Source organism: Lingula anatina, chromosome 4 (genome assembly GCF_051362555.1).
Source record: "Lingula anatina isolate TDL-2025a chromosome 4, LinAna3.0, whole genome shotgun sequence".
NCBI classification, from domain to species: Eukaryota; Metazoa; Brachiopoda; class Lingulata; order Lingulida; family Lingulidae; genus Lingula; species Lingula anatina.
Genome location: NC_141770.1, coordinates 21,216,074 through 21,240,456, shown reverse-complemented (window position 1 = coordinate 21,240,456; position 24,383 = coordinate 21,216,074). Strand labels below are relative to the sequence as shown.

Below are 24,383 nucleotides of genomic sequence, written 5' to 3'. Positions count from 1 at the left end.
TGTATTCGGTTATTGATCAACCAGTCGATTGTGACCGTGTGGATCGGCTATTGAATAACTGATCTGAGGACATTTGAATATCCAAAGACTGTAAAGTAATTCAACAAATTTGTTGAATGTTTATTATTATTATTATTCAGTCGGTCAATGTACCTACCGATCATTAATCAGATACATCCACCGGATTATTAGCTGGACACATATTGAACGTTGAATAGGTTGGTTTCAACCTTTTTTTCAGTTATTTTTAACTGAAGTGTTTTTAGAGTGTGGGGCTGCGCACCGGTCACGCACCCTTTCTTTGTTTATAGGGTACCCCCTGCGCCCTCCCAAAACAGAAACACGAGCGAACTGAGAAAAAGTCGAGAAACTTTTCCACCCCTGTGCCTTAAATGTTATAGTAAAATTACTCTGGTTTACCGTTTCATATTTGTGAGGCAAATTCATTATCCGTGTGCCCCCCGCTCCCGATTCTTCAGTGCACTGAAATCGTGTTGCTGCCACTGCATGTTTGAAACCCATCTTAATTTTGACAATTGTGAACGTTTATCACTGTCATGTAAGGAGAAAGTCGGAACTAAATATATATATTTTTTTCAATTTACTGAGAGTCAATGACAGGAACGAATGAGTTTTTACCGGTAGTTGTAAAGATGTAACATAATGTCTTGACCCAAAGAGCAGCATTAAGGGCATTTGCATCGTATGTAAAGTGAAGATTTAAAAAATCTCACAGTTAAAAAATATACTGCAGATTCTACATGTAGTTTTATTTGTAGGTTAACTATGGATAAATACAACATTTAAACGGATTGGGTATGGCTCACTTACCTACAAAAAGCCACAATATATTGCACTGTCTTAAGAAAGAGGTTAATATAATACAACATTACTATTTATCCAATAAGAGGCGAATCCAGAGATATTTTCTGACGGTCTTCCAAAGTATCTTTGTTGATCCATCCTCCTCCATTTTTGACCGTCTTCTGACAGAAAAGATTAGATGCCGTCAATGTAAACTTGAAAATCTGACGTCTTCCGGAAACCCAGATCCATGAAGTCTCTGCATTCGCGCGGGGAGAGTGGATTATCTTAAAATCCATTCTAGCGATATTACGCGCTTAGTCCGGTATAGGTATAACCTCTGCCTGGGCCACAGATTGATTTTTTAACAGATCTGTATCTGGTTTATTCATGGCACATTTCTCAACTGTGGAGTGCACTTAATTAATCTACAGTCCTGGCAGTACAGGTTCAGATACACAGTTTTCCACTTACTGCCTCCGGGTGATATATTATATACATTTATAGTACCGTGCCCCAGGCAATTAATCCCGTGCTCTGATGTTCGTCATAAAAATTAATTTTATTTGTTTAGTGGCAGTAATTGCTAGACCAGTCTGTCATTTATAAGTGATTTCACATATCACAACTTACATTAATTTCGCATATAATTTCCCATGTATGTCCGTTTGTGTTATTTTCATTGCCGTTTAAGAGCTTGACAAATCCAAATCTGTTTGATAATGAAGTGCCGTTGTTCTTGGGCATTTCTCTACAATCAATAGCATGAAATAAATAGGAAAAATCTCTGCGAGAAATTTAAAGCTAGCCACCCTGGTTTTCTTCGTCTAAAATTGTACAGAAATCTAGGTTTCAGAGACCTGTGTATTCATAGCAATATTGGTCGGATGCGTTGTATCTTCCATGGGAATCACTGCGTTCTTTAAGCGGCATTTTTTTCTGACCTGGATCACCGTGCGAAAGACGACAGCAAAACCCGTTGAGGACGGTGTTTTTGAGGCTATGAGAATGACGATTAAGCAGATGGTGACCTCTATGCCACGCATTAACGTCTGAAACACCCACCATGGCCAGTTCTGGACGTGAGAGACTTCGCTATAGACGCCGAACACTCCAAAGGCCCCGTATAAATGCACCGTGAAGAGCGCAAGAGCAGTCAGGGACGCAGTGACCAACAGCTGGGTCAGCCATGTAACGCTGGTTTTATTGGAGGCGCCTGAAAAGCAAGAAATCAATGTCATGCTACTTCGACGGTGAAAATAAAATAAAATAAAATAAAATAAAGTAGGAAGAAAAAACAGAGGCTGTGCTCTTTTCGAGAACATCGATAGTTTTTTGAAAGGATGTATTCCACGAGGCGCGCAGTTGAAACTGTATCAAAACCTAGCATGTAACTTAGAAAGCAGAACATACTTTAATGTTTGTAAAAATAAATACCTGTTAAAAATAGGAAAGCAAAAAAAAAAAAAATAATAATAATAATAATAATAATAATAATAATAATAATAATAATTAAAATTTAAAAAAATCATACACAGTAATCTTGTGCAGTAAGAAATTTTAATTTAATTTAATGAAAAAACTTATATTTTTGTTTTTTAATGTCTGCGAAAACAAGAATACAATTTTTAGCATTTATTGAGTAGACATTTTCGTGGTAAACTTAACTGGATCAAAAAAGCGATAAGTAACAAAAGAAATAATATTGTGAGAGGTGCACTGACACAGCCGCTAAAAAAGAACAGCGCAAGCCAAAAATAACTTACTAAAAAATACAGTTACTGTGTAAATATCGAACATATTTTTAAACATTATTAGACATGTAAAAATATATACCCGAAGAAGGATCCATGCTAGCTGAAAGATTCTTCCGTATTTTCATAGCTGCGTGTGCATACCCTACAGCTAGAAGGAGGCCCCAGGTGCAGTATATTATTTGACAAATCAAGAGAAGCACTCTGGCCGATACCGTGTAGTAAACTATCACGTCCGAGCAGATCACAAGTACGAAGTGGGCGCCGATGAAGGAGAGGATGACGCTTGGTTTTCGGAACGCCGGGGACGCCGTGGCCGTCTTTTTTGTCGTCTCTAAGAGCACCATAAGGACCAAGGTATACGCAGCGGTCAGGCATGGATAACCCACGCTCCACAAGAGACGCACTGCAGCGAAAGGCATTACGGCATAAGCTCCATAAGGATCGGTGTACAGCGCCACTGAGCGGGATAACCCGAAGACCACAAGTAAGGCATTGAGAGTTAAACTCATAATGTTTAATCTGCGCCGCTCTGGAGAAACTATAAATCTGCACCTCGAGGCCAATGAGATGACTTCATTGACTGCAATCAAAGTAAAACAGGCACCGAAGAGAAATACGTGGATGTACCAAAGCTGGTCAAACTCCTGGAGGGCACTAGGCCAATCTGGGGCTGGTTCCGGCCACCCCTCTGGCTCGGCATACCCTATCCCGGACTCCGGGTATGCTGCCTCTGGTTCACTGAACGCTTCACTTGGCTCTGGGTACACTGCCATCCGGTCAGGAAGATCTGCCTCGGCCTGTGGGTACGACAGAACCGTAATGTTTCGCGTTTCGCGCATTAACAGCTGCGCCACAAAGCGCTAGCTCTCCCCTTTTAACTGGATTAATTTTATCGTCAACCTTCTAGATAAATGAAGTATTCTCGTTGTGCAATTGTATATAGCAAGGATGCACAGTAAAACGCCAAATAGTACAATGTAAGTTACCGCAGCTTTACAATAAATCCCATGATTAACACTAGTCATTATGAACATCTGTGCAAGATATCGATTTCTGAACACTCCATTCATGACTTGTCGCCAATATTTATCCTTTTTAATCATTTCGTTTATGTGTGTGTTTCCATTCCAATGCATCTTATTAAGAACACGCCCCTTGTGGTTTAGAACTGATTTTATTTTGAAGGAAATCATTATATTATGACAACAGCAATAACGACTCCAATGTACACGTGGTATTATACTGCTGTTATGAAAGGTGCTCTTGTGTAGTTGCCTATGGAAAAGTTAAAGCAGGGAGTTGTGCGCACGCTCAATGGAGCGAGCGCATGCATACACACTCCACTGATATGATGAGTTAACCGAACGTCTGTTTACTTTTGGTTGTTGTTATACCCCCGTCACACTAGAGGCGGAATGAGCAAGAATGCCGTCGGTAAGACAATTCTTTGTGCGTTCCTGGATATTCGAAGAGCATTCTAAAAATTCCGAGTGCATTCCAAATATTTTTACCCATGCATTCTTGTGGCCGGCCCGAATGTTTTGCTCATGTTAAAAACTTTCGAAGTGCATTCCAAGTGGAAAATTATCGAATGGCATTTGAATAGTATTCTAACTGCACTGTGACTGCATTCTAAACATTCTCACGGCATTCCGACAGCATTCGAAACTTTCTGATCACATTCGAGGGAGAACCGAAATGGCAAGACACTTCAAATCCTGCTAGAATGAGCCGGAATGCAATTCGACTGCAACTCGATCCTATTTCAGCCAGCAACCGAACTACACTGGTACATGTACGGCATTCGAAGTTTATTCTTAATATTCTGACTGCATTCTGACAGCATTATTGATATTCCTAGTTTTCCAACTGCATTCGAGCTGCATTTGAGAGCTAATACAGCCGAAATGTGCACGAATCATTCCAGGCTGATTCAAGCGCATTCTGAGTATTCCAACGGCATTCTTACAAGAATTAAGGTTAATTAGAAATTTCGTCCCGAATGTAGTACGAATTTTTAAATTTAGTCATTCCGGTTGGTTCTGCTTGGTTCCTGCTGATTCCGAATAAGTGTGACGGAGGCTTCACCCGGTCTTTGATCACAAAGAGGACCAAAGGGAACAACTCTGACCAAACAGTAAATGACTCTGTGAGTGCTGTAGCATCATCGGTTGTTCAAAGAGGAAGGATAAACAAAGAAGTTTCACAGCCCTTGAGTGCAGTGACAGACGAAGGGGTGAATTCTGACGACTATATTGTCAAAACTGCTGTGGAAGATGACAGAGCTGCTCTAGAAGAGGTCAGTGTTGTTCAGGCCGAGGCTCCGTGTTTCTTAGACGAAGAGAAATGGGGTGTTCCAAGTGAGTATATTAGGAAAGATATGCTTATAATTTTAATAGGCGTACAACTGTGTGTGTGTGTGTGTGTGCAAACGAGAGAGAGAGAGAGAGAGACAGAGAGAGAGAGAGAGAGAGAGAATGGGGGAATTCAATTATCACAAATGCCATAATCACCATAATCTCATCGTTATTTTATCATTTGCACTCGTAAAAAACACGTATGCATTTCAGTGGAATCAGCCGTTACAGCCTTAGGTGTTCTTAGAGTTAGAAAAGACAGCGAACACATTCAGCCCTTAACCCCTGTGAGTAATACCCCCTTTACACTGGACGGCGTCCTTTCTGCGTCCTATCTGCGACCATGAAATTTGGCATCGCTGTGGTCTAAATAAGGAGGCACGAGCATTGATTTTGTATCAGAATGAATGCTCAATGATCGGCCAGTTGTCGGCACGTAAAGTATTGAAATTTTTAACTGTCAAATGGGGCCGTACTGCTGGACGCAGAAAGGACGCCGTCCAGTGTAAAGGGGGCTTAAGGAAGGGGATCATTCTGACGAAGAAACTGTAAAAGCTGCTGGGGAAAATGACAGTGCTGCTCTCGAAGGGGTTTCCAAGGCGAAGATAAAACTATATGCACAGTTTCAAGTGAGTATCATGCATTTAAATAATAAGAAAAAATGCACATGATGTTTGCAGGTGTACAACTGTGCATATATGTGTGTGTGTGTGTGTGTGTGTGAGAGAGAGAGAGAGAGAGAGAGAGAAAGAGAGAGAATTTGAAAAATCAGGAAATAAGAATCACAAATGTCATCACTATAACTTAACGTCATTTAACAAACTTCCAACTTAAATAAGTACGTGTATTTCAGGGGATTCAGCCAAAAGTAAACCATGGGCTATTCATTTAAGACAGTGCTCACATAGCTTTCATTAATTCTTTCATTAATTTGCACGCTCAAGTTATCAATCTCACCCGGAATTACTAAAATAATAGATACTGGGATTAGGCCTTCTGAAGACATAAGAATATACCTGTTCATGTCATCTCCAATATAAACGCAAGCAAATATGTTATTTGTAGCCCTAATTATTTCAAGTCCAGAGAGAGAGAGAGAGAGAGAGAGAGAGAGAGAGAGAGAGAGAGACGTCATTTTGCATGGAGCAAGCCCAGCTGCCCTGACAGGTGATGAATGTAAAATAGTCTTTTATAGAATTTAAAGCTGTTTTAAATGCATTTTGTGCACATCATTTTAGCGATAGTCCCACCCGATAAGACTGTTGATGATCCAGGGATAACGCAGGAAGACTTCCAACAGCTGAAGGCAGACTTGAAGTTGTGGACACGGCACATTGCAAAAGGTAATGGGGTTTAGTCCTTGGATTACATGAGCTGCGGGTTTTTAAAACTGATATCATGTTTTTGTAGACAGATTATTAAATTCTTATCATGTGATCTTTGTTAGATTACCTTTATCTGAAGGTTAGCAGGATAATCCGGAAAATTTAATAATCACGCGCATTGATGATGGCTCTTGACTGCTGTCAGCAATACTTCATATAATCCTAAAGAGTTCAATATTAAACTCATAAAAAGTCATCTCAGTTTCTGTCTTTTTTTAAGACTTTGCCTCAAGCCTCCAATCACAGATAAGCCCTTGTCTTATGGAGATAGTGGCGTCGCCTACGGAGCAAAAACAGGTTGAAGAAGAGACAATGAATATGGCAAAATTAAGCAGGATAGCGGCGTGCCTTACCTGCAGCTGCGGGACCTGTTCGTAGATAACAAAGAGGCACAGTACATCTCAACCGCCCGACAGAGGGCAAAAGATCCTGCATTTGTTCAGGAAAATTGTCGTGAATGAATTTGATCTTCACTGTACTTTTTCAGTTTTAAATGAGTAATCCGTTATATATCAACTAGAATATTAAAGATTGTACCTTATAGGCTCATACATGTAGCTCATAGTGTCAGAATACGATTACATAGCAGCAATATCGATCACACTGCAAGTCTATCTTTTACCTTAAATTAACTTTCTCATATGCCTTGCAGGCTTTGCTGTCGTTCGGTATGTGTGAGAGGGGACGTCAAAAAGTTTTGAGCCTCATACGGACAGACTAAGATATTTTTCAATACAGACCCTTCTGGCTCCACACACTTGTTTAATCTTCCCCTGTACACGTAGTTTGCCAGTTCTTGACTACCCTCTACAGCTCATTGTCATCATTCTCACATTCTGGTCCCTTTTTTTTCATTTTTTTATTTTTATTTATTTATTTATTTTTTATTTTCATGAGCCTGGGAAAGAGGTGGAAGTTGCCTGGGACACTAGGTCTGGATAGTAGAGTGAGTGAGGGGGGAGTTTATAGTCACGCTTGCGCCTAACTTCCATCGCCACTCAGCTTGTGTGGACGTGCAATTTGTCTTAACGAAACAGATTTATGCTCTACGTTAAATCAGAAGCAAAGACTTAAGTGTATGTGATACATTGTACTGGAAAAATGTGTGAGGCTCAGAGGTTTTTGACCCCCCCCCTTGCACCAGGGCCTCTCCAACCTAAAAGACTTTTTTCTAGTATCTCAAACTAAAGCAATTCTTTGATCTTTTTCTGTTTCACTGTTTCAGTTCACCCTCTCTAAATTTTTCCTTTTCAGAGACAAAATTCCAGAAATATCAATCTACTCTACGTACTTTCGGCTTGGGAGTTCAGTTCCCTTAACAAGGGAACCTAAATATTTGATCAGAGTTACTTCTTTTAAATTTATACAATTTGTATATAATGACTTGAAGTGGGTAATAATGTCGCTAGGTTACCTATACACAAAGAGATGCACAGAATTAATAATATCGTTAGATGTGCATTTTCTCTAGGAATGCTTTAATGTTTAACTTTAAGGATGTTTTAACGTTAAACTTCGCCTTCTACGAAAGCCGACAGATGTCATGTTAAAAATAATGTCGTAATTACCAGATACTTATTCGTAATTGCGAAATACCAAGGCGTTATTACGACATGACTATCTCGTAAGACTTGGTGTCTTGTATTTACGACTTGGTATCTTTTAATCTAAACATACTATTTATAACATGACAACTGTCGGCTTCCGTAGCTTACTGCACGCAGGAAAAGGAATACGGTACGGCACGTTAGAGAAGTGGCACCAACTATCTTACAACCAGTTTCCATTGCGCTTGTTGTGACGAAAAGCAATGACTATGTGCATTTACCACCGTTGCAATGTTGGAAATTCTTGTCTGTACTCCGAATCATTCAATGTGATCAGACGAGAGGCATAAGAAGAAAAGATTTATTACAACTTAAAGGCCTCATGCCACAGGCGTTCACAAGTTCAATAATTTACAGTTTGTCATATTTCTTCACAGTTAATTCTTTCATATACTCTTTATGTGTAAATACGCATTGTAAACGCAGTATTTCTTGTGATTTATCAGGTAGTATACCTAATAAAGAGCTTAAAAAGCATACATGATCCTTGATTTTGGCATCAAAGATCTGGTTGACGAAGGGCAAATGCATTTACAATTTTGTATGATACACCCTTGTTTTTCTAGACCCTCTGCAAATACCCCATATTGCAGCATGATTCCAAATAAAAAAAAAATGTCTTCGTTTATAAGCGAGAAAAAGAAGGCAGATCACTGACCATCTTTCCATTCGATAAGATCTGCGTGTGAAAGAGCAGGTCGAATGAAAACGGATGAAACACGAGTCTCTATATGTGTCACTGGTCGAATATTTGACCTGATGTTTGTTATCTTTCGATGGTCAACATTTTTTAAAGTCATTTGGACTAAAACAAAAACAAACGGCAAGAAAAGACGGAATCTTTCTTTTGCTATCTTAACAACATGCAATTTGAAATACCATTAAAATGGTTTAAATCTAGATCAATAAAAAATATGAGTGCATTTGTAAAAGCATTTCTTGCTCTTGAAATAAACGCATCTTAGTTTAAAAAAAGTCTGTTTAAAATACAAATACAACAAATTAATAATACTGTAAAATAATCAGTAAGAATTAAAATTGAAACTGTTGACGGGATAAAATTTTAAAAACTTTTATTCCCTTTAAAATCCAACAGACAGTTGAATTTCGTCTGGAACCCCCCCCCCCCCCCCCCCCCCATCCTCTCCCCTTCAGCTTTCTCACGAAACATACACCTAGTTTTCGTCCGCATCACACTGAAATTCCATCTACCAAAGTGAGCATGGCTGTAATTCTAAACGTATTGTGTTTACAACTCAGACAGTCTAACATTCTCCAAAACAGCATTGATCCCGTCCAATTCCATCAGCGTGGCAGTAGGTACCCACCGGTAGACTCCATTAGTATTTAATGACGTAAACAATGAAGCAGATTAACGTCATCGAACTGGACATAAGGGAATGTGACGCCCCTTTTGAGAATAGGACGACTCGATCCGTCTTGACCAGTAAACAGATTGAATGACCGGTATTCAACAAGCCACAAATATTTTTACACAAAGACTTGAACAAAAATGGAAAATAAACAGATATATCCCTAACTAACTAACAAACAAACTAAGTAAATAACTAACTAACCAAATTTCAAATTAAATACATATGTGCCTAAAAATTTTCTCGAAAATCATTCTACCATGAAAGAAAAGGTAATAAAGTCAGATTGTGACAGGATTTTCTTGCTTTTTCTTTTGTGAATGGGGTCGTTAAGCTGTGGGTTACTTGCAGAAGGCCTCCTCAATGAAATCTGTTGCTGTTGACTTATATAGATTAACTCCCTTTTGAAGCGTTTATAAAAAAAATCCATTTAAGTTGTCGTGCCCTCTGGACTACTGCAGAGTACGTGTGAAAATACCCTCGCCCGCGTTGCCTTACATTTACCCTTTACCAGGCCCGCAGAAAATATGTGTACTCTTCTCTATCGAGAAAAAATGACCGTCTATTTATCTAAAGACATATCTGTGAACATCTAGTGAAAAATCAACCTGTGGCCCCGGTAGAGGGTACATGTACCTTACATTTGTGTCATGTTTGCATTACTGGCTTTAACCTTTTTACTGATGAAACCTGAAGCACAACTTTGAATGAAAGTTTTGAGGTAGGGTTATGAAGTCATTCTGGGTGATTTCACAATGTTATTTAAAATGTATTGCATGCTGCTGGTGACGAAGAAATTCTTTAAACCGAAAGCGACATTTTTTTACCACGTGAAATCTGCTTTCACGTCTTCTTGCTGAACAAGATTTTCAGGAAAAAATGATTTCAATGAACAATGCGTAATCATATATAATTTATTGTCTAGAACTGAAACCAGTGGTTTTGGTTTTACTTATTAGGGGATACTCCCTACTTAATGCTATGGTTTAAGCGAATTATCTTATCACAGCCAGGAAAATGATAATTCAGCCGGCTGTGAAATTATTTCTATTTTTGCGTCATATTTGTGGTTTGTTTACTTTTATCTTACTCCAGTAGAACGGCGTCAATTGTCCACCATCCAGGTGCGTAAAAGATCGGTTTACTTATTATAAATAGGCGTGTGCTATTTATATGTCCTTCGACTTCCTGAGTGTTCTCAAGTTACAACCTGTTACACTTTATGCACGTCTCTCAAGACGACAACAGGAGTGCAACCCGGTCTGACGAGCATCATATTGATAACTTGTATGACTTATATTCCTGAAGATAAAGGTGGCCCTTTGATAGACGCTAGGTCCCTGGAAATAAGGCGGCTTAAAAGTACATAAGTTTACGTTTAAGAAGAATTTATTCGTAAAAGTCACCGAAAAGTGATGATGGATTTGATTTTTCAGTGTAAAACACACTTATATTTAGTAGTATTATATGTTTATATATATTTTCCGGATAAAAAATTATTTTCTTTTTATGCATTTCACCATGAAGAAAGATCTCGCTTTGACTTTTGGAGATGTTGTAATCTCATCACATTCACATTTCGAAATACGCCAAATACCAGTAGTTTTGTTGCATTCACCCGTTAAGCTACATTATTAGTGCATAAAGTTCACGGTAAAACGATATTGTGGCGCACAAAATACGACGGTCCTTTCAAATATCCAAATATTTCTAGTACCGGTAGTTCCTGCCATTTGTATAACTTTACCAAGTAGGCCTGTGATGAAATTACAGACTCTCAGATCAATCGGTGCATATCTAAAGGGTTGACACTCTCACGCTTTTGGTTCAAATAACTCCGTTGCAGTCTGGAGAACTACACGGTATTTTAATAATATTACGATTGGCACATCCAACCCATTAAAGAGAGGCCTTTAGTGTCCCCTTGTTTAACAGTCAAATTAGATAACTTACAAAACATTCACGCACATGAGGCTGAGTGACATACTATTGTGGGAAGGCCCCTTAAATAGGCTTGGATATAAGTACACCATAATGAAATAGATCTGCTGCTGCTGTTCTTGTTGATTATGAGGTGCGACGCCAAATTTGAAATATTATCCTGATATGACCTTTGACATGTTTTCAAGGTTAGTTTGCGACAATGGTTTATTTTACGACCTCGGCTGCGCGCACCGTGCTAGGTCTCGCACATCCAAGCTTTACACGCCGGCCGGTTCTTGACACGCAAGGCAGAGGTCTTTGGGTAAAATGTGTACCACAGTGCTCCGAATTTTGTACTATATCAAGAACAGAATATCCACATCTTTTGAAAATAAAATCTAAAACCGAGGATGGGTGCACTAGTACTACCAGATTGGCATTTGAGAGTACACTTGCTTAGATCTGGGGCTCAAGTATTCACAGAGACATTCGAGTCCGTCATGTTACACGCGCAACTTACCACAAGTTCTATGCACATGTTTTGTACGGCTGGTGTCACGTTGTCGAAATGCAACGTCATATTGAATTTCATTGTGTAATAGAAAGTCACGTGTATAGCCAGGAAACGGTGCACGGTACAAGGCAGTTAATTCACGCTATTCGCATAAAATTAAACCAAAACCAAATAAGATAAAATAAAATAAAAATTCTCGGGTATGAGAGCGAGATATAAAATTAACTGGTTCCCCATTTTTCGCTGAGTATTCAAAAGTACATTGGAATGTAATTCACCCACGTATACTCTTGTTCACGGACAAAATTTTACGGAGGCACATGTGCTTTTTATTCCATGCATGCTTGGCAGACATGCAAAGATTGCGGTACATTTCAGCGAAATATCAGTCCAAAGGAAGGTATTTTCAACGTAGTATGAAGTACACGTGTACTAGTACCAAAGACTGCTATGTTATAGGTACAGGGCGCGATTTTTGTTTTTATTATTCAAAGCCAATTTCGAGATCAATTGGCATAATTCGCATGCACACGCATGCACACACACGCACACACACACACCATATTTTAATTCATAATGACAAGAGATGACAATTGACCTCAAAAACATGCTTAGGCCAATGCTCTCAGTGAATGGAGAAGATGACATTAATATCAAGTCTTACAATAAGAGAAAAACTGAAGAAAAGGCAATCAAAATCGGTTAAACGCACGCTGTCGTTGTCAAATGTTTTTAGATAGAAATTAAGCTGTTCGGTTGGAGAAGTCTGCCCTTTCCAGTTTTAAATAATAAAATCGGTCATGATTAAATAATGCATTGGGTCCGCCGCAGAGAAGAGGCTTTGTAGACTTTATAGACAGGTGTGTGTGTGTGTGTGTGTGTGTGTGTGGGGGGGGGGGGTAATATGTTCATTTTGTGTTGAAGAACGTGTGGTAAATATACATATTGATTCTAGTTTGCGGACGAAAATTTATCGAACGTGTACTAATTTTTCCCTTTGTACCGGTACTTCATGTTTCCATCAGCAGTGCTTCTGAGATCTGACAGGTGGACTTTGTTTGTTGTAAAAGATCACACCTGAGTAAAACCGGGCAGAACCAATGCATTGTGGGTGTGAGTGAGGGAGGTGACGTGACTCGAACGTTCCGTTGCCAAACCGTCGCACATAGCCTGCTCTCTAAGGCCTACAAAATAAGTACTGCTCTTGGGGAGGAAAAAAGAATTTTAAGTTTTAGAAATGCTGGTTATTGTTTCTTATTGAGGGGATTTGGTGACGATGGCAACATAGAAGATGTATTGTTTAATGGTAGGAATTCGAAGACGGTGAAGGCACGGTCGAAATGGAAAAAGTCTTCTTTTATCCACTCGAAATTTAACCATGCTTTCATAGTCTTTCTTTTTCAAACGATAAATAATCGACACGTGTAACCATTATGTTCACCGTTCAAACAAGACAAAAATATGACTTTTAACTACGTTTCAAATATCCCATAACGGTCTGATTACGACGACGATCTGAGATCGTGACGCTTGGCAGCTGAACTTTCTTTGTTGTTTGTAGGAGCCCAAACAACCTTCTGGATGGACGATGTGATGTTCTGCGGTATTCCCTTAATCGCAAAATGTCGTGCATGGAGCAATAAATCGTTTAATTAGCCCAGCACAGGCCAATAAAGCAGACGACACTCTGAGGTATGGTGGTGGTGGTGGTGGTGGGGGGGGGTGGGGGGGGGGGGGGGGGAGAGGGCATACTACTATGACATGACAGCCCAGATTGGCGTGCATGCAGGAAAATGGTGAAATGTCTACGCCAGCTTCAAGAAAGGACTGAACTAAAAGTAAATTACAGTAAACCCAAGAGACAGGGGAGAGAAGTGCGGAGTGACACGGGAACGAATTAACTTAAAAAAAAAATATATTGACGTTTGTTGGAGCTGAAACCCCTGTTTTTGACTGGTCATCATGGTGGAATAATACCAAGATCTAATAAATCACACTTTCCTTTAAAATAATGCAGAAAAATAATTTGTTATATTTATTCTAAATATGATTGAAATAAAGTGTGAAACCGGATCCCGATGCTTTTTTCTCTAAAGAATAATTCTATTTTTCTAAAACTGCCTAATCATGTATAATTTTTTCATATGCTACTCCCGACTTATGGGTATTCCGCCTGGAGAATTTTAGTCGTGACGGAAAAAAAAGAAATTAACTTGTAAACGTTTTTATGTATAGCAATTACTTCAACAGTTTTGGATAAGTTATACTAGAAATTTGTTGATATTTTCCAGAAAATCATTACTTTTGTCATATAAAGGTCTAACGCGCATGGCTACATGGCTTTAGTGTGCTTTACTTTCACCAGTGTTGCAAAAGTACCCTTTATTCAGAACAGTTCATTCAATTTCATTTTGCCAAGACCCAATGTAAAGAAAAAATATCTGTGCAGTTTCCTCTCATCTTCACCCTCCCTCAAGGGCATTTATAAAAAATACACGTGGAGAAAGCTTAAAGGCGATCGCTTAACGACACGGGCCTGTAATTGCAATGGTATCACTTCAGTCAGCGGAAAAAACAAGTCCGAGACAACAACCAACCGATTCAGATTCAGACAATCGAGTTACACAAGCAGATATGTGCAAGGAATGTTGACTGTTCTTGGTCATGCAACTCGGCGAGAGAAAGATGAATGAACAAACAGATGAAAGACAACCGACTCTACTCCCTACGGGTGCCTTATCACACGGCGCGCCGTGGGTGAATTTGGACCCTGCTCAAAAAGTTCGTACTCAGATTTTTTTAAAGTACAGTTGGGTTATCTTACCAAAATGTATTGTTGTATGGTGCCCCCATTTTACCCCCGCCAAGAAAAGAGGTTGTTTCCATCTGCGAATAGGATCGAATTGAATAGGATGCTAATGTATCTCAAAAGCTCTCAACAAATTTTGAAAAAAATTCAGGACAGGAATGTTATACAGGAAGGAAAGAAAAAAACTATATTCTGCTCTATTTTATGTCCTATTTTTTCCTTTTACTTTTTCCTATTATCACAAATGTTTTGCCTTGGAAGATGTCTGCATCATAAGAGTGCTATCTATTTAAAATTTTATTTCATTTTTGTCACAACATTGGATGCAGTGAATATTTATGCGGATGTCGATAATAGTCATCTATACATGCAAATTCCAGCAGGATACGAAAAATAACAGACAGCAACTAAACGCACTACCTTCAAACTAAAAGTCCAAGTCCTTACGAGTAGCCCAAGGTCACTGCTATGTAAGTAGTGACAAACACCTCATAGAAAACAGCGCGACAATGCAATCCATCATATATGTAAGGCAAATGCGTGTGAAATAATCTGTTTTGGTTCAGAGACCAGAGCGAACAGCTGGGTGCTGATGCACTTTGTCAGGAAACCTAGGTCTCACAGATGAATGGCAAAAAAAGATGGGCCATTATTCTATACAATGGCAATCTAGACCACCATTCTCGCTGTCGTTATCGGGTTACAACACGAGGAGATGAAGGCAAATACAACAGATAGCTTGTCTTCCATTCATAAAACGATATTATCAACCTGCTAAACGAGAAAAAAACAACAACAGCAGATAATTGCTTAAAGGCGTTTCGCGCTTATCGTCTTGGGAAATATTAGAAGCTGGCCCAGGTTTTTTTTTTCCACCGGAAAATGTAAAGTTGAAATACATAATAAAACATTTCAAGTGATGCACTGCACATTTAATTCGAAGACAAATATAATACTACCGAGATGAATTCGCAAATTAAGAAGTTTCTCAATTTTTTTGATAATGATCAGAAATACAAAAACAAATTGTTTTTTGTTCGTTTGTTTTCATTAATTAACACGTAGGTAGAAACTCTGCATATTTTAATATTCAAAAAGAAAAAGGAAAAAAATGGATAGAAAACATCCATATATGTACTACGTACATCAAATAAACCACCCAATTTGCTTTTTCCTTGTGTATTTGTGATAATTAAAATATTCCTGTTTTCGCTATAATTAATCTACTTCATTGGCTTTATGTTTACACATCTCCATAGCTTCATTGAGATACACGTATAAAACTGCACGTCGAGCACACGCACGGCACCGGTAAATAACAAATCTTTTGCATATCACATGTAACCTCGTCGACGTCATCGCATTTTTGTCATGTAACAAATCCTTGCGTGTTTTTCGTTGACATTTCCTGACAGAGAGAAAACATGTTCTCTCCCGAAAGCTGAACTTCCGTGTGTCTATTTTCACGAACGAATTCCGCGTAAATAAGCGGCAGGGAATTAGGATATTAGTCGTTATTTCGATAGTTAAAACTGCGATGTTGTTGACCTCAATTCTGTACAAGATCATGTCTAGTCTTAGTAACTCAATCGGTATGAGAAACAGTTGATTGAAATAACAAAATGCCTTTTTGCGTGAAATATTTTCAAAGAAAACCAAAAGATTTTTTCGTCATGCTAAACCTCGCATTTTATCCTAGCCCCAAGTAAACAAGGTAAAACAGGGTACAAATAGTATGGAGAAGCAGCGCTCATTCGAGACCCCAGTTACCATAAAAAATGACAGGCATTTCAACCACATGAATCGAGAAGCGTTAGAGCTACGCGAGTCTTCAAAATTTTATAGCTCATTATTTTCAAGGTATGCTGTTCGACCACAAACCTGCCCACTCATTGAATCCATGTACGTTTACCACGCTTCTCTCATAACGCCTGTCATAATAACCATGGTCCCATAACTTCACTGTTAACCGCATCTGAATTTCAATAAAAAACAAATTAATGCGTGCGGTACATTAAAGCCTTCATTTACATTTTCATTTGAAAACATGGTCTGCAAAATATCCTGTTTGTGACGCCCACTGTTGTCTTAAACTCTCAAGGAAGACGCTCAGAGTAGGTGAATGTGTGTAGTGCTGTCGACGTCAAAGTTGTATGGAAGAGGGGTGGGGAGGGCAGAGGGAGGAGGGACCGAAGAGACCGAGCTATAGGTCGCGCTTTATTTCCTGGTTTAAGATTCAAACGCACCCCCTAATAGTACTCTCGTGCATGCAAGGAGACCACGCACGCACACACACACACACACACACACACACACACACACAACCCTGAATAATCGGGGTTTTAGCCTGGCTAAAGAAACTTCCGAGGTAAGACCACTTTCACGAAAATTTTAACAAAACCGAAATAGTGTTTGAGATGGTCGGTGTTCGGTTGAACCCAACCCCAGTGTATCCCCAAAGTTAAATCGAGGTCTTTAAAATCATTTTAACCACTGTCTATGGTTTGATGTCTAACATGGCCGTATTGTTATCCTGGGGAAATCGCCCATGACTGCAGACATGAGCACAATTTTTAACCCACTAAAAGATACTACAGACCTCATTCTTATCAGTAGATGGAGGGTCGATAAAGTAACCACATGTACATAATCTATGGAGCACCACCTAGAAGCTCTATTGCCATGACTGACTATTTCTGCTAGGCAGTCCAATAACTGTTTTATTCTCTTTATCTTTCAAATGGCAAGGCACGCGGGTAATATGACGCGGACTATGATAATGTAGCACATCCAGTAATTAAGACACAGAGCGTAATGCTCCGTTTCCGTACAGCATTTCTACGTCACACATCAGCGACGGCAGTGCGTGTGCAGATGCCCGTGCACCTTGTTCGCATCGCGCCACGTGTTAAATTCGTTTCCCCATTCCCCATTCTCTGGGACTTGTCCGTTTAACGTTCACTGCTCGGCTTATCAGTTATCTCCTTCTTATCAATCGTGTTCAGTTCTATAGATAGATTCTCCAAACTATTTCCCCGTTTGTCACACGTAGCAAATTGCGAGACTTGGATATATCTTTTCATCTCAGCTTGTTACATAGTCCGATTGGCAGAACACGGCAAAAAGGGCGCCGATGTCTTGGAAGTGTAATAAAACGTAGGAATTAAGCTAACCACAAAACTAGCATATCAAGTATGATGTTTTCTTGTTAATCTTTAATTTAAATATAATATTGGTCTTTCTGGTACATGTATATCGTGTTATGTGGATAGATATAATAAAGTAGACCACAAAAGGAGACTAACAAACCGAGGTACATGTATACATAACGAAGATGAAATATACCTATAACATATTTTTTGTTATTTTCCAAAATGTCATTCTGTTTGGGGTACCGTCTGTATGTTTTTGAAATATTTTGACCGAAATTGATATGCACTTTCACATTTGGTTTGTGTATTTTTCTGTTTCAAGGACATTGAATGTTGACAGATATTGGATTCATTGGGGGAAACTTAGCGTGCAGAGTCATTTTTATCGATAGGTTTTAGATTTAAAATATGTTGAATAGAAATACATTTTGTCATTTTTCAAAAGGGTCTTTCTATAATGCAGAATGGAAAAGACAGCTGCAAAAAAGCTGACAAGCAAAATTGTTTTATTTCATACACCTGATCTGTAACTACCGTGTGATCACAGAAGGAAAGCGCACGATTTTAAAATAGGTCTAAATTTAACCCCGCAGTAGGCCCACTTTCATGTATAACGCCTGTGTCCTGTTCTTCGGTCTAATCTAGTCTTGTCTGAACTGTCCTTGGATAAAGATATTTTCATTGTTTATTCGTTGTCTCTCTCTCTCCCTCTCTCTCTCATTCACACACACACACACACACACACACACACACACACACACACAAAATGCTTTGCCGCTGACAGACATGATAATGTGTGCTGTGGGCATATTAAGGGATGTTTAAACTGTACATGTTTTTGCAAGAGTGAAAATATGTACAGTACACGTGGACTTATCATGGCTTATATAACCTACAATTTTCATGTGCCTTTTACAAGCGTGCTTAGAACCTTACACCTTAGACTAAAGTTAATGAGGTTTTGTTGCGTGGTCTCAGATAATTGAAAAAGCATTAGTACTCTAGTACGTAGGCCTGTAATTTGAGGTAAATGTCATAAGCTTTCCATTACAGACTGGTTACAAAACCAGAAATCATGGTAGTCATGACAAGTATGCACGCGCACACATGCACGTTGGCTCTCACACAGTCACATGTGCAAATACCTCGTTTAACGCGTGCACAGATTAAATACAAAGATACACGTGCATTGTGCGCGCAGAGAGAGAGAGAGAGAGATGGGCTGTAGCATGCCATTGAATGCTGTTGTTTTTTTTCGTTGATTTCGATGTTTTTTATTACATTTATTCTCGTAAAGATTATTAGCTCAGAAATGGTCTTGCCTTCATCTATCTTAAAATACCAGATTTAAAGTTTTTTAGAGATGTTAATTAATGCCGTTAATAAATTTATGCTAACATTGACTTTTGATGAGCAAGAGAAAGAGAAAGAGAGAGAGAAAGAAAGAGAGAGAGAAGACAACTTCTCCGATATCGCGGCTAATGAATAGGAATGTTTAGCCCCTCAAACTTGCAGGGATCACCGCAGACGGTTTATAGGTCAATAGGACGGTTAGACTCGCTAAATTATGCGTGTCCTTTGTTTTAACACCTGTGTACCTTAACCCCAACCGGTCTTTACGAACCTTGTCCGCGAGCCGGGACGAGTGCAGGTATTCACCGCTCACGGCAGCGATGCTGGGACGTTTGATGGGCTAGTCAGCAAACAAAGACCTCAACCGCACAGCGGAACGTGTTTATTATTCCTCCTATTGTCATTACTCGACTAAACACAATAGAAATGAAATGTTATGAGACCGAATAAATTTGTATGGCAGGTATCTGTTGCATACAGACCGTGGCCTGGCTTTGACGGTGTTGTTGGGTTAGAAAAACAGTACGCAGGCAAGACCCATGTTGATAGTCAAGGGTGAGGATCTTGCGGTTGCTTAGAATAAATATTATTTTGCTATGTGTGAGTATGTGTGTGGTGGCAGTGATCTGTAACAGTGCCCACATATTTTTCGCGATGATAAATGTATAAGGACCTTTGATAATAAAAAGTGCACTTGCGTGTCCTACCTTTCGGATAGTTTTTTGTTTGCAAGAAATAGAAAAAGAAAAAGAACAACAGATAAGAGGGGGGAGTGTGTGTATACTAGTATGTGAAGGGGGGGGGGGGCTACAGAAACGCAGCAGAAGGAACAAACGCTCATAGAAATGTGCCTTTATTAGTAAATTGCACCTCGTTGTTTAACGCCAAAACGTTTGAAGTACAAATATCTTAATACCTCTTGTGGTGTGCAAACAGAAGGTTCTGGTGTAGAACTTTGCATTTAAACAGTTACTTTCTACACGAATGATCTCTTGTTCTTGGAAGATACGTGAGATGCATATCAATACAAAAGAAAGAAAGTTTGAAGTCAACCGTTTAAGGGTGATAGATTTTAAGGTTATCACCGGTTTCAGAACATTACCATATCAATACGCTTCTGTCCACTTCTTTCCCTCTCCCCCCTCTCTCTCTCCCTCTCTCTCTCTCTCTCTCTCTCTCTCTCTTTCACGGAATAGCTTCACAGACTCTCTATCATCAACCAAAAATCAATTTCACATGGAATTATGTCGCGAACCAAGGACACGTGCACTGGGATGAGTAATCCCATTCCCCCCAACTGCTCTTAATAGTTAAAATATTTCACCATATAACGCATTTGAACCGCCGCAGAGCAAACTGCGTATTTAATTTGCAAACTAACGTTACCAAACGTTTTAGCTACTATAGGATGTCGGTTTTTCCTATTATCCCCCACATTCCCCGGTGTTCCGTGTTTGCACTGGCTCTGGGCGAGGCGTCAAACACCCGCCCCGTGTTCGCCTTGCGAGACAGAACAAACTCCGGTGGGGGTCTGAACCGGCACTGAACACCTTATCGATTGTCTCTGGGTTTGATAACATTCAAAGTGGATATCAGTGCTAGGATATCTGGGAGAGTGGGAGAAAGAGCCCCGAGCTGTGATAATCGAACCAGATGATGGACAGGCTGCCAAAAATGGCCGGGCAACGGCCAAAGCCTGGCAATCCCTAACATTGCATCTTAAGTAAGTAAATAAATGTTAACAAGATCAGTTGAAGTTGGTTATATTACTCAGCACGTTCAATTATACTTCAACCATTTTTTCTTTTCTTTTCTTTTTTTTTTTTTTTTGATAATGAGAATAAACTCAATTTTGGTGACCTTTTTCGTTTTTTATTTTCAATTGCGGGTGCACTATTTTTAAAAAGGGGCAATTTATTTATCTCAATCACCTGAGAATGTACCAATGAATTTGCCAGGGCGCCTCCGTGGTATCATGAAGTGTGTGTGATCACTCATCTGTGAAGTGGTAACAAGGTCTAACAAGTACGGCTATTATTGAGAGGGGGTTAGCACCGAAAACCAGATCTCTTCTTTTTTCATAAACTATTTAAAGAATCACTCGAAGTACACGTGTTTGGTAGCTCACAATCCCCTGTTCTGTTCGCAACTGCTAGAAAACAATAACCTTATTACTCCGACGTAATTCCAAAAGGATGAAACCGGGGCAGTTATAGAGGGAATCATAGGAAAAAACGAGGAGTACGCTCAATGCACTTTCGTATGACTAGAAACTCGCACTTGTTTGTTAGACATTTAGCTCATTATTTACAGCTCTGACAGAATCATATTTTAAAAGAAAGCACAATAATAATTGTTTACCACATAAGTACATGCACACTCCTGTAAGTGAGACAAGTAAATCTGCGTGTTAGGAATACTTATAATGACATAAATAAGAAAATGATAGTTTGTTCCAAAAATGCTCGAGAAAATGATTAGGGTGGCTTTTAGAGTTGACAGAAACTGCCATGAACAGGTATGGTGTTCGCCAAAAGGGGATGTTTTATAGGTGGAACAACACATTCGGAAGGTGGACAAGATGTTCTATGGTTTCTTAGCGTGCACGTTGTCACCCTGGAGGGCTGGAAGTGCGTGAAGGTCTTAAAAAGTTCACAAAAGTTATGCCGAAATGCCCCTGACCGAAGGTTTGACACAGAAACGGGACGTACGCCTGAGGAGTCGGTATTGAGTACTTTAAATCCCATGGCGTTGATCGGTATCAATATACCCGTTCATAAGAATCACAGTTATAACAGAGACTGTCCTCTATAGCAGCGTGCCCAGCCTGGTTTGAAGAGTTGTAAAGATGACTGTTGTCTATTGAAGTGTAGGCCACCCCACCTTGAAAATCTGAGCAATACCAGTGATTGTCCACTAAATTAATGTCCCACCCAAATAAGGAGTACACTTATGTTTATATCCGTGAACACCCTGAATAGACCACTGTATCGATAAACCATTAAAAGCCACGGTTATAACACGATCCACTTTTGCAATTCAGTGATTTACATGTTACATATTTGGTTCAAGGAAGTTTTTTTATTACCTTTTGGAAATTAAGTTGTTTCAGAGATGAAATATCGCGCACATGTTAACACACATTTCACTCGTTTGATATTGAAAATGTGTTATTTACAGGTGCGTTTTTACCTAATTTCTACGGTTAATGATGCCCTCTACAAGGGCTCACTGGTGGTTTTAGAACAGTTTACTTCCAACTTATGCCTTATGTATGAAATTGTTGATAAAAAAACACAAAAGTGTTGTTATCGTGCATATCAAGAAATAAAGTTTATACGAGTCTGAAAGGAGAAAAGATAGTAGTCATGTCAACGTGAAGCATGTCGTGAACAGAATTTGAGACGTTTATAGATAAAAGTCCAGGCCTCAAACTGCCATGCATTGATGTTTGTTTGGTTATTCAATATAAATAAGCAACTGTGAAGAGTCTTTTTTGTCTTTAACCTACGCATTTTCTCTTTAAAAATGCTAAAAAAGCCTATATTTGTGTTAAAAACAAGTAACTTATTTATATAAACACCTGTATTTGTTGAAAGAAGAAAATGTAATGAATGCACATTCTTTTCTACTAACCAGAATTCCATGTTAATTTTCTGGATTTTGACAAAGTGATGGGCGGTGAGATAGCGAAAAATTTCTTTTTCAATGTACATGTTCGCCAGGAAATATTCTTGCAGCTCTAGCTTGACAACCTTTTAAATCTCACAAATTGAGGTCAGTTATTCCCAGGGATTATCGCGTTTTAATCTGCGTCCTAGGAAAGCGAGCAGCTTACACAATTATTTCCAAGGTTTGACAATAAAGTGGTATCGATTTCGTGTCAAGTGCTCAAGACCTCGATATCAAACCTAGATCTGAAACCGGATAGACACAATCTACGGCGTTTAAGTAATACAAATATGCTATTTTCACCCCGAAATAAGACGAAAGACAAAACGAAACAAAACGCAAATTCTTGGTTCTTAGAAAAACAAAAGTGCCCTTTAATAATATGCTGATAATCACCAAGATTATTATAGGAATTAAAGGCATGTCAAGGATAGAGGGAAAACCGAGTTTCCAGTCCTTCTGTATCTAGGTAATGTTGTTCTGGATAACATATTTAGATGCGTTGTGTTAATCATACCTTCAAACAAACAAACAAACAACAACAACAAATAGACACTCTCAGAAGCCCTCAATTAAATCGTTCTTTTTACAGTAGTGCGCATAAGATTGACATCTCAAGGCTGATCTAAAACAAGAGAGAGAGAGAGAGAGAGAGAGAGAGAGAGAGAGAGAGAGAGAGAGAGAGAGACGCAAAGAAAAAAGAATCGAAACCTTTTTAGACAGATCTAGATCTGTTCATAACCGCGACCATTCTTTCCTTATTTTATTCTGTTAACCAGTAATGTCCCCAAGATCATTCCGTTCCATTCAAACAACCGATATAATTCAATAAAAATCGAATACAGGAATGTATCTGAAATAGGTGCACTATGCACTATGGTAAATTCATAAACTTCTTTGAAGTACTCTAATGCAGTTGATTTAAAAACACCTGCACCCGATTCTTTTTTTTATTGATTTATTATATTGATTTGTCATATTGATTAATGATAATTTTCAGATAAGAAAACAAAGTGGTTTGCACTGAAATCATGCAAAACGGGTCATTATACGCTTATCTTTAAGACTGTTCAAAAATATACAGATAAGTGACATCGCGACGTTGTCCTTTTGTACCTATAAATTGCTCTTTGGTTTGTCTCTTCTTAATAAGTGACAGGGAGCACGCGTCTCTAATGCCGTAACCTCTCAAACTCACCCTGAATGGAACCCGTTAAGGATCGATGCACTGTAGATTCCACGGGGATTCCGGACCCCGGGAAGCTGGGATCCGCCCCTGGTTGTCGTGCTTCCATCGATCTCATCGGTCCCAGGCCAGCTCGTTCTTTCAAGGTTTTTATCGATATCATTCACTTCACATATTAGCGATTGTTTTAATAACCACTTAAGGAAACGAAGGCAATTATGCGGGTCAATCAGGGTCTCTCAACCTGAAAAACCGGGGTCCGATTTCGCAACCGCTCACCAAGCTTACAGGGAGGTCGCTTTCCGAGGAGGCGGTTAAGTTATCATAATATCTAGGACAAGTGCATGTTAGTGGAGGTGTTGAGTTGAACTCATAAACAAACTTTGAATAAAAGAAATAAAAAAGATAAATATACTATTAAATCACTGCATAGTAAGGTGAAGTTGTTTATGTTGTCCGAGGCCTGCATCCCCATCCCTATAGCTCACCGT

The 24,383-nt window shown here is 39.1% G+C and overlaps 1 protein-coding gene and 1 long non-coding RNA gene across 3 annotated transcripts; one reads left to right on the top strand and one right to left on the bottom strand.

Annotated features, from left to right (window-relative positions):
- Positions 1-985: 985 nt before the first annotated feature.
- LOC106170375 (uncharacterized) lies at positions 986-24,322 on the bottom strand. 2 transcript variants are annotated; one of them, XM_024076609.2, is made up of 2 exons: positions 2,641-4,983; positions 986-2,020 (listed from the first exon to the last, which is right to left on the bottom strand). In XM_024076609.2, exons 1-2 carry the CDS (start codon positions 3,398-3,400, stop codon positions 1,650-1,652), a joined length of 1,131 nt encoding a protein of 376 aa, XP_023932377.2. In that variant the 5' UTR covers positions 3,401-4,983; the 3' UTR covers positions 986-1,649. The 2 variants fall into 2 exon arrangements, 1 of the variants encoding a protein (XP_023932377.2); XR_015334165.1 differs by lacking the exon at positions 2,641-4,983 and adding an exon at positions 23,905-24,322 and having other exon boundaries at positions 1,875-2,020.
- On the top strand, positions 5,422-8,387 carry LOC147762563 (uncharacterized). Its single transcript, XR_015334167.1, has 3 exons — positions 5,422-5,547; positions 6,157-6,261; positions 6,524-8,387. It is a non-coding gene; the product is annotated as an uncharacterized LOC147762563 (long non-coding RNA).
- Positions 24,323-24,383: the final 61 nt, after the last annotated feature.